At 39.4% G+C, this 11,423-nt stretch overlaps 2 protein-coding genes across 2 annotated transcripts; both read right to left on the bottom strand.

The window, feature by feature from the left end:
* Positions 1-1,327: 1,327 nt before the first annotated feature.
* LOC138881148 (uncharacterized) lies at positions 1,328-2,226 on the bottom strand. The gene is made up of 2 exons (XM_070161352.1): positions 2,068-2,226; positions 1,328-1,912 (listed from the first exon to the last, which is right to left on the bottom strand). The coding sequence occupies exons 1-2, from the start codon at positions 2,224-2,226 to the stop codon at positions 1,328-1,330; spliced, it is 744 nt and encodes a 247-aa protein (XP_070017453.1).
* Positions 2,227-4,476: 2,250 nt separating this feature from the next.
* LOC138881147 (uncharacterized) lies at positions 4,477-6,697 on the bottom strand. Its single transcript, XM_070161351.1, has 5 exons — positions 6,401-6,697; positions 5,858-6,310; positions 5,114-5,367; positions 4,784-5,031; positions 4,477-4,625 (listed from the first exon to the last, which is right to left on the bottom strand). The coding sequence occupies exons 1-5, from the start codon at positions 6,695-6,697 to the stop codon at positions 4,477-4,479; spliced, it is 1,401 nt and encodes a 466-aa protein (XP_070017452.1).
* Positions 6,698-11,423: the final 4,726 nt, after the last annotated feature.

The raw sequence follows: 11,423 nt of genomic DNA, 5'->3' as shown, positions 1-11,423 counted from the left end.
CTATCTTATGATGCTTGCAATACATTAGCAAACTTAGGCAATCAAAGTGTCCTTAGTGACACAAAGTATGAAAGTCATGTATTGAACGCTACGTAGTTTTTAATATATATATATATATATATATATATCCTGTTTGCTCAAAAAAAGATCCTGATAAGTATAGTGTGCTAAAAAACATGCCTTGGAGAGGTCCAAAACAATGTAACATTAAGGTAATATCCAAAGCCGTATATTAACTTTGGCCAAATACATCGACGGCCCCCTAAAATTGAGACCAATTTTCACTTTACTACTTATTCTTTAGTCCGCTCCATTTAAACATTTTAACCAACCCTTTAATGTGCCACTTACACACTAAAATCCCGACCCATATTAAAACAAAAGTGTGTGTGAGCAAGCATTGTCCATATATAATTTCAGCCGAATAAATGTACGCCATGTGGATCTATTGTCCACGTAATTTGCCTGGGTACCGGTGAGAGTACCTATAACTTCTACTATCCTACACTTACACTAGAAAAAAAAAGAATGAAAAAAAAAACTAACAAAAAAATAAAGTAGAAGCATGTTACTTACTTGAAGATCTTGTGAGGAATGAAGCTTGGGTAGTGGATGAGTAGAGAAGGGGGAAAAGGAGAGGAGATTTTGTTGAGTTGAAAAAATTGGGGAGAAGAAGAGCGAGGGGTTAGTTGTTTCTAATTTGGGGAAGGGGGAGGGGAGGTTTGTTAGATTGTTTGTTAGGGGGGGGGACGGGGAGTGGGCGGTGAAAAAGGAGGGGGTTAAGTAAAAAAACTTAATTAAAAGGAAAGAAGAGAAGAGAAAAGAAAGAAAAAAAATCAAAAAAATGTTGAACTGAACCTGAACGTCGTAGCATCCGCGGCCGAATCTGCGGTCAGATCCACGGCCGAATCCACGGTCAGATCTGCGGCCGCGGACATAACACTATGTGAAATTCGCGGTCGATCCGCGGTCTAATCCGCAGCCGAGGATTAAGGCCTTAATTTTTTTTTGCTTTTTTCGCACTTTTGCCTATCTCTGGGATAACTTCGTCACCTCGAGTCCTTTCGCCGCGCATACTTTCATTCTTGCATCTTAGTAGATCGATTAATATTGTCACCGTTCAAAAATCAATTACAAAATAAGAATAAAGAAAAAAAACAATGGGTTGACTCCCAAAAAACGCCTAATTTAACGTCGTGGCACGAAGATTTACAACAAACCATGGGTTGCCTCCCAGGAAGTGCCTGATTTAACGTCGCGGCACGATGCAGGCTTTCATTATTACTCTTCGCTCATGTATTGGGGCTCTTCCAAAGATATCACCACTTTATCCCCCTTTTTCTTCGATCATTCCAAGGTAATATTTCAACCTTTGCCTATTCACCGTGAACTTATTTGTTCCATCTTCGGATTTAGTTTCTACAGCTCCACTTGAGAACATTTGCACCACTTTGAAGGGTACTGACCATCGGGACTTCAATTTACTCGGAAACAATCTTAGTCTCGAGTTGTATAGCAATACTAGATCTCCGTGTTTGATGTTCCGATCTAGAATATGCTTATCGTGAATAATTTTCATCCTTTCTTTGTACAATATTGCATTATCAAATGCATGGAACCTAAATTCATTGAGTTCATGTAACTCAGCGACTCTACTGGTGCCTACGGTCTTCATATCCAAATTCAACTGCCACAGTGCCCAAATGGCTTTGTGCTCAAGCTCCACCGGAAGGTGACATGCTTTTCCAAACACCAACTTGTATGGTGACATACCAATTGGACTTTTAAATGTTGTTTTGTACATCCATAATGCATCATCCAACTTCTTTGCCCAATCAGTCCTTGTCGCATTCACTGTTTTGGTTAGGACACTTTTGATTTCCCGGTTTGACACTTCAACTTGCTCGCTCGACTATGGGTGATAAGGTTTGGTCACCTTATGGAGAACTCCATACTTTTCCAACAACTGTGCGAACGCTCTATTGCAAAAATGTGTTCCACCATCACTGATTTTAGCTTTTGGGGTGCCAAAACGTGTGAAGATGTTTTTATTTGAAAGCCTGTCACCCCTTTTGCATCATTGGTTGGGAGAGCCACAACTTCAACCCATTTGGAGACATAATCAATTGCCACCAGTATGTATTTGTTACCATACGAGCTGACGAATGGCCCCATAAAGTCAATCCCACACATGTCAAATACCTCCACCTCTTGAATAGTAGTCATCGGTATCTCGTGACGTCTAGATATGTTGCCTATCCTTTGGCACTAATAGCAACTTTTCACCCAAGAATAGGCATCCTTGAACAGAGCTGGCCAATACAAACCCGATTCCAACACTTTAGCCGCTGTCTGAATTCCTCCAAAGTGTCCACCATATAGTGAAGCATGGTAAGCCTGCAAAACAGAATGTTGATCTTTCTCGGGGATACACATCCGGATCATGTTATCTACACATAATTTAAAAAGTAGAGGTTCATCCCAATAATAAGACCGACAATCGTGAAAGAACTTTTTCTTTTAAATTGAAGAGAGTTCATAAGGTACAATACCACTTGCTAAATAATTAGCAATATCAGCATACCATGGCGTCTCCTCCATTATCACTACTAGTAACGGTTCATCCGGGAATGTCTCTGTTATATCTTCAACCTCTACCTTCTTTTTAGCTCCTCCCAACCTTGAGAGGAGGTCTGCTACTTGGTTCTCTATCCCTTTTCTGTCACGGATCTCCAGATTGAATTCTTGTAGCAAAAGAACCTAGTGGATCAAGCATTGCTTTGACTCCTTTTTTATTATCAAGTACCTAATTGATGCATGGTTAGTATAAATAATAACTTTTGAATCAATCAAGTATGACCTGAATTTGTTGAATGCAAAAACTACAACCAACATCTCTTTTTCCGTCACGGTGCAATTGAGCTATGCACCGCTTAGCGTTCTACTTGCATAGTAAATTGGGTGCATCAGCTTGTCCTTTCGCTGCCCTAGGACTACTCCTATAGCATAGTCACTTGCGTCGTACATGAGCTCGAATGGTTGCTCCCAGTTAGGTGCAACAATGATGGGTGCAGTCACCAATCTCTTCTTCATTTCCTCAAATGCCAACCTACAATCATTAGAAAACACAAAGGGCTGATCCTTTTCAAGGAATTTACATAAAGGGTTAGTAATCTTAGAGAAATCTTTTATGAATCGCCTGTAGAACCCGACATGCCCAAGGAAACTTCTAATTGCCTTGACCGAAGTAGGTTGTGGAAACTTCTCAATCACGTCAAACTTAGCATGGTCAACCTCAATTCCTTTACTGGACACTCGATGCCTCAAGACTATCCCTTCTTGTACCATAAAATGGCACTTTTCCCAATTCAGCAGTAAATTTGTCTCAACACATCTTTTGAGCACTCTTCTTAAAATGTGAAAACAGTCCTCGAAATGAATCCCCCACCACAGAGAAATCATCCATAAATACCTTCATAATGTCTTCCAACATGTCCGTGAAAATGGCTAACATACATCGCTGGAATGTAGCCGGTGCATTGCAAAGTCCAAAAGGTATTCTCCAAAAAATAAAGATGCCATACGGATAGGTGAAGGATGTTTTCTCTCTTTCTTCGGGGGCTATTGAGATCTAATTGTACCCCAAATATCCATCTAAGAAATAGAAGTGAGATCACCCAACCAACCTCTCCAACATTTTTTCAATGAATGGCAAGGAAAAATGGTCCTTCCAGGTGGCTGTGTTCAATTTCCAATAATCCATGTACATTTGTCATCCCGTGACTGTACGAGTCGATATCAACTCATTATTCTCATTTTGTATGACCGTCATTCCTCCTTTTTCGGCATACACTGAACAGGACTGACCCAATTGCTGTTAGAGATGGGAAAGATGATACCCGCATCTAACCATTTGATCACTTCCTTCTTCACCACCTCTTTCATATTTAGGTTCAGCCTTCATTGATATTCTCTGGAAGGTTTGTGCCCTTCTTCCAAGAGAATCTTGTGCATACAAAAAGCTAGGCTGATACCCTTTATGTCTGTCATGGTCCAACCAATAGCAGTCTTACATTCCTGTAACACATGTAGGAGTTGCTCTACCAGCACAACTAGCAAACCAGATGATATAATAACATGTAAAGTAGAATTAGGCCCTAAGAAAGTGTACTTAAGGTTAGCTAGAAGCGGTTTCAGGTCCAACTGTGGTGGCTCCTCTATCGATTGTTTCGTAGGTGGTATTGTTCTTTTTTCTAAGTGTAGGGGCTCGAACTGGGGTTCCCTTTTCCAGAACCCTTGACCATCAAGAGCCATGACCTACTCTGCCAACTCCTCACCATCCACATTTTCTAGATTCATCAAGCAGGCTTCTAGCGGATCCCTGACATTAATAGTTTCATCCTCTTCATGTAGTATTACATCTACGACCTTCACTAGTGAGCAATTTGCAAATTCGTTGGGTCTCCTCATAGATTGTTAAACATTGAATATTATCTCTTCATTTTTCAACCTCATTTTCAATTCTCCAGTCTCACAATTAATCAATGCTCTCACAGTGGCTAAAAACGGCCTTCCCAGAATAATTGGTATCTCTTCATCCACTTGACAATCAAGAATGATGAAGTCTGCAGGGAATACAAATTTTCCTACTTGAACTAGCACATCATCAAGAATTCATGTCGGTCTTTTGACTGTGAATCAGCCAGTTGTAGCAACATTAAGGTCGGTCTAGTGCTGCCAATGCCCAGTTTTGTATAGACTGCCAATGACATCAAGTTTAAACTGGCTCCCAAGTCACATAATGCTTTAGCAAAAGCATAACTCCTGATGGTGCATGGGATAGTGAAACTACCCGGATCAGACACCTTTTGAGCCATGGACCTCATCACTACCGCATTGTAGGTTTGCATCAGAGTTATAGTGGACATGTCCTGGAAGTCAAATTTTTGCGACATAAGGTCCTTCATCATTTTTGCATACCCTGGAATTTCCCTCAAAGAATCCATCGGTGGAATATTCAATTGAATTTGTCTGAGCATTTCAATGAATTTTCTGTCTTTATCATCTTTTTTTTTGCTTTGCCAACCTCTAAGGGAATGGTGCAGGAGTAAACCTCTGCCCATTACTTTGTGTCTTTTCTTTGTTGGAAGCTTTTTCTACCACCTGTTCTGGGAGTTGTTTACCTTCTTTATCCTTACCCTTGTCAACATGTGCCTGCTCAATTACAACCTCGGTGAGCTCTGCTAACTCATTTGTCTCTAATGTAACTAGAGTAACATGAGTAGTTTCCGTTGTCTCTCTCCTAGATTGAGCAACTTCTTGCTCCTTGTCTAAATCTCTTCTATTCCTTTGGATTAATATTTGTATCTGCAGGCAATATTTTTTGTATGCAATTGTTCAAGGCCATAGATAGATGTCCCAATTGAGTTTCAATGCCTTTGATTGCAGAATCATGTGCAGCTCACTTCTCTTGCATATTTCCATTTGTCCCAATGAGTTGTTGCAGCATGCCCCTGATTTCGATCATGTTACTTTCCTGTTGTTGATGAGGTGGTTGGTAAGCCAAATGTTGCTAGTGTCGCTGATTATAGCCCTGCTGCCTTTGATAAGGCACGACTTGGCCTTGTGGTCATGCTCCTCCTGTATTGGGGTTGTGCTATGGTTGGTTTGGTCTGTACTGTTGGTTTGATGTTGGTCCTCATTGCTGCCTACCTTGCCTCTGATCTCCGAAATTATTGGCATAATTCATGTCTTATCTGAAAATTTGGTTGTCATTCTCTCCACTCCACGAGCACACATATGACTGGTTTATGCAAGGAGTGCATAATCCTCCATTTGTGGTATCAAAAATGTGCACCTCTTTCGTAACCATATCATCTATTTTCTTTGTCAGCAAGCTCATCTGGGTCATGAGAGTGGCTATGTTTTCTGCATTTGTGTTATTTGGCTCAAGAGCGACAAAATGCACTATTTGAGTGAATGTTGTGTCTCTCGTCATCCAGCTTGAATTTTGAGACATCTTGTGAAGAAGAATCTTACACTCTATGAATGTTTTGCTCAAGAATACACCTCTGGTAGAGGCATCTACATTGGCCTTCAGACTATCAGCCAAACCCATATAGAATCTCTGTCCCAGCATTTGATACGGAATGTCATGGTGCAGACACTTTACCAACATACCCTTAAACCTCTCCCAGGTTTCTTGCAAAGTCTCAGTCGATTTCTGCCTGAATTGAAATATCTCATTAATTTGCCTCACAGATTTGTTGGGTAGACAAAACTTGTTTAAGAACTGCTTGACTAGTTCCTCCTAAGTAGCAATGGAGTTTATTGGGAGCGAATTCAACCAAGTCTGAGCCTCCCCAGTCACTGAGAATAGGAACAATAATAATTTGATTGCCTCAGGAGTCACATTCGGTTGTCTTTGAGTGACACAAATTGATAGAAAGTTCTTCAGATGTTGTTGTGGGTCTTCGATGTATGACCCGGAGAACAACCCTTTATTCTGCAATAGGTGCAACATGTTGTTCGCAATCTGGAATGTCTCTACTTGTATATGAGGAACTGTAATTGCTGTGGTCATGTTGTCAGCAGTTGGTTGCACCCAATCATAGAGAGAAACTAGTGCTACCACTACGATATTTGGGTCATCTCGATCATTCATGTTGTTCCCGTTGACGTTGTCTACGTCACCCATTTCAATTTCGAATTGTTCGTTTTGTTTTAGCTGTTTGCCCTCTTGTTAGCCCGGTTCAATGTCCAAAATGCTTTCACGGGATTAAGAGTCCTTCAAAGAGTTCACCAGTTCTCAAGGAGCTTCTAGGCATGCACCTGAGTCACAAAAGAGTTCAAACGTGAGAATTTCAATGGAAATATTTTTAACACCACAGAAAATTGATCTAAACTAATAATCCTAGCAATTCTTCCAAGTTGCAATAAATAACACCGTTAGTTCCCCGGCAACGGTGCCAAAATTTGATCACACCCAACTATGCCTTATAAAAAGGACTAAGCCGTCGCTGCAAATATAATCCAGTCCAAGTCCGGAGTCGAATCCCATAGGTTACTAACCTATTTACTACAACTTTTAGTACTGCTAATGATAAGCTAAAACAATTCCTAGATGCAAGATTTTTAATGGATAATTAATAGAATTTATTTAACTAAGGAAAAATGACAATAAAACTAGCAATAATCAAGAATAGCGTTGAATTCAATGGTAAAATGGTCTAGGGTTATTGATTTCCCCAATTGTCGGATTAATTCCTGACACGTTAGCTATAATCTCGTTGTAACACTCTATAATGAATATGAGTTTTGTGCTACCGCAATTATCTCTCGAACTACTCTAGTTAACAATTTATGCAACTCAGAATTATCCCACCAAAGCTTCGTTATCTATAACCCTAATATTAAATTCAAGTAATTAATCTCTTAACTTACCCGAAAGTAGTGTTGTTCAACAATAATCTAACCAAGTGTTCTTTATCAAGCAAAACAAGATAACTAGACACGATTAATCAAGGGCCCTTTCAATTAATCACGAGACAACACGTAGTTGAATAATCATAGAGTAAAAACGGCTCAATTTTATCAAAACAGAGTCAAGATTTCATCCAATAATTGGTTCCATCAACCCTAGATGACGGGTTTAGCTACTCATACTTATATATAAAAATTCACTATAGAAAGTCCTAATCAACAATGGAATTAAAAAGAAGAAGATATAAACTCTAAGGAAATTCTCTGTCTTTTTTCCGTGTTCTTGCCTTCAAAATCTCTCTAAAAATTGTTGTCCCCCTCTTTTGGATGAATTAGGCTTCATATAGGTTTAGGTTAGTTTCCCTAGAAGTAATAAACCCTGGGTTATTGGCTTTCGTCCGCTCGTCCGCGGATTGGACCGCATATCGGACTGCGGATTTCACCCAGCATTCTGCCTCAATGTGCAGCCCAGTGCACGGTCAATCTGCATCCGTGAACCTGGAGGGGATTTTCCCACTTTCTTTTCTTTCTCCTTTTCGTCCGTGCTGTCCTCCGATTGGCCTTTCATGCTACATATTGACTCCAAAACACTCTTTAGCTTCTTCATAGCTCGGAGTAGCTCCTGCAAAACATAAAGACTTTTGTTATATTTTAACATTCAAACATTGATAAAGTGCGGCCAAATTAGAGTGTAAATAGTATTTAATTTGCATAATTATAGTCTACTATCAGTACCGGGTTGACCCGTGATGTTGTGCTATAATTTCATATATTTTTACATTATTTACCCTACTTGCTTGTTTTTTGGATGTTAATTTGTGTGACAATTGAGCATAATAGAGCTTATTTCACGTGTAAAAATGCTTGGACATGAATTGAAGAAAAGTTGCACGAAATGGTACCTCTGAGCTACAAAATAGATCAATAGAAGAAGACGTGCAAGGCAATGACAAGTCATGGCCATAGACAGTGCAAGGCCTTGTCCAATGCACTGTCATTGGAACCCTTGACAGTTTCTCTCGCAAAAACATTGCCGTCCCTAACAGTGCCTCAAGCAGAAATGTTGGCACCTCTAACAGTGCCTTTGCTATCCGAGCCAATTTTATTTTCTCACTAGTTTTGGACATGTAGACTTCGGCCCCAATCCTATAAATACCTTTGAAAGTTAGTTTTTGAGGGGTTAGGCATCAGTAGATAGGCAAGAGGCTACAGAACACTTTGGAAGCACGAATCACTTGAGTTTTTCTCTCCGCTTTCTTTTAATTTGTAATTTAATGCTTTTAGATATTACGGTGATTATTTACACAGTTATGAGTAGCTAAACCCATCATCTAGGATTAATAGAATTAATTGTTGGATGAAATCTTGATTGCGTTTTGATATAATTGAGACATTTTTACTCTTTAATTGTTTAACAATGTGTTTCTTGTGGTTAATTGAAGGGCCCTTGATTAATCGTGTCTAGTTATCTTGTGTTGTTTGAGAGAGAACACTTGATTAGATTATTGTTGAACAACTCCACTTTTGAGTAAGTTAAGATATTAATTGAAAGCGGGATTAGAGATAACGAATCTTTAGCGTGATATTTATGAGTTGTACGAATTGTCAGCTTGAGTAGTTCAGAGAATACTTCTTGTAAATTATCATAATTTATTAAGAGATAATTGCGGTAAACAAGAAGTCATCATCTTTAGAGGGTGTTATGATGAGATTATAGCTAACATGTCAGGAATTAATCCGGCAATTAGGAAAATCGTAAACCCTAGATCTTATTATCCTTGATTCAGCCTCATACTTGCTAATTGATAGTTTTCACTATCATTTTTTCTTAGTTAAGTAATTATTTTCAATTCACAAATCAAATATTGAACTCTAAAAGTTGTCTGAGCTTATCAATAGTAATACCGAAAAGTTGTGGCAAATAGGTGAGTTCTCTATCGGATTCAACTCCGGACTCTTGAACTGAATTATTTTTGTAGCGAACGCTTAGTCCTTTTTATAAGGCATAGTTGGTGGGCGTGATCAAATTTTGGCTCCGTTGTCGGGGAACTAACAGTTTTATTCGTTACAACTTGAAAGAATTGCTAGGATTTTTAGTTAGATTGATTTTCCGTGGTGCTAAAAATATTTCCATTAAAATTCTCACGTTTGAATTCTTTTGTGTCTTAGGTGCATGCGTAGAAGCTCCTTGAGAACTGGTGAACTATTTGAAGGTCTCTTAGATCCCGCGAAAGCATTCAGGACATTGAGTCGGGCTAACAAGAAGGACAAACAACTAAAATAGGTCAAACAAATTGAAATTGAAATAGGTGACGTCGAGAACCTCAACAGGAACAATATAAATAATTAAGTTGACCCAAACATCAGAGTGGTAGCACCCCTTGTGCCGGAGGCTGCTCTATATGATTGGGCGCAACCAACTATTGACAATCTGGCAACTGTAATTGTAGTCCCTCCGATACAAACGGAGAATTTTCAAAATATAAACAATATACTGCATTTGCTGCATGACAAATCTGTTCTCCGTGGTCTTACATCGAAAACCCACAACAACATCTGAAGAATTTCCTATCAATTTGTATCACTCAAAGATAGTCAAATGTGTCACTCGAATCAATTAGATTGTTACTGTTTCCATTCTCAGTGATTGGGGAGGCTGAAACTTGGCTAAATTCGCTCCCAATAAACTCCATTGCAACTTGGGAGGAACTAGTCAAGCAGTTCTTAAACAAGTTCTATCCACCTAAACAAGGAAAATGATGAGATATTGCAGTTCAGCCAGAAACCAACTGAAACTTTGCAAGAAACCTGGGAAAGGTTAAGGGTATGTTGGTGATGTGTCCATACATGGCATCTGGGATCAGATGCTAGGACAGAGATTCTATATGTGTTTGGCTAACAGTCTGAAGGCCAATGTAGATGCTTTAGTCGGGAGTGCATTCTTGAGAAAATCACACATAAAGTGTAAGATTCTTCTTGACAATATGGCTCAAATTTCAGGCCCGATGACGAGGGATACAACACTCACTCCAATAGTGCATTCTGTTGCTCTTGAGCCAAACAATACAAATGCACATTCTCATGACCTAGATGAGCTTGTTGACAAAGAAAATTGATGAGATGGGCATGAAATAGATTCATATTGTTGACACAACAAATGGAGTCCTATGCGCTCCCTGCATCAATCAGTCGTATGTTTGCACGTAGAGTGGAAAAAATGATAACCAGGGCTTCAGAGAAGACATGAATTACATAAATAATTTGGAGTGTTAGAGGCAAGGTGGAAAGCAATGTGGACCTCAGAATCAGCAGTACAGACCAACCCAACAATAGTACAATACAAATCCCTGTGGGAGCATGACCTCAAGGCCAAGTTGTACCCTATCAAAGGCAGCAAGGTTACAATCAACAGCACCAACAACAGTTGGATTACCAACAGCCTCATCAATAGCAGGTGACTAGATAGGATGACAGTAATATGATAGAAGTCAATGGCATGCTGCGACAAATCATTTGTACAAATGGAAGGATGCAAGAAACGTTATCCACACATGACTCAGCTATTAAAGGCATTGAAGTTCAATTAGGCCAGTTGTCCATGGATTTGAAAAATTCCCACAAGGAATGTTGTCTGTAGACACAAACATCAATCCAAAAGAGCATAATCTGAATTAGTTAATGGCAGTGAGTCTCAGTAATGTAAGGATTTGGACAAAGAGAAAGAAGTTGCTTAATCTAATAGAGACGCATTGCCACTTACTCCAGTGCCATTCAAGATTGATGAGTCGACGGAGATCACATAGGTTGTAATTAAATAAGCACAAGTTGACAAAGGCAAAGAGAAGGAAATTGAATAGTTCCTAGAACAGGTAATAGGAAAGACTTCTAATCAGGAAAAGACACAGAGAAGTGGGTAGAAGCTACGTCCAACACCATTCCCT

Source organism: Nicotiana sylvestris, chromosome 11 (assembly GCF_000393655.2).
Source record: "Nicotiana sylvestris chromosome 11, ASM39365v2, whole genome shotgun sequence".
NCBI lineage: Eukaryota > Viridiplantae > Streptophyta > Magnoliopsida > Solanales > Solanaceae > Nicotiana > Nicotiana sylvestris.
Note: the sequence above shows the minus strand (reverse complement) of the source record. Positions and strands in the feature narration are given on the sequence as shown.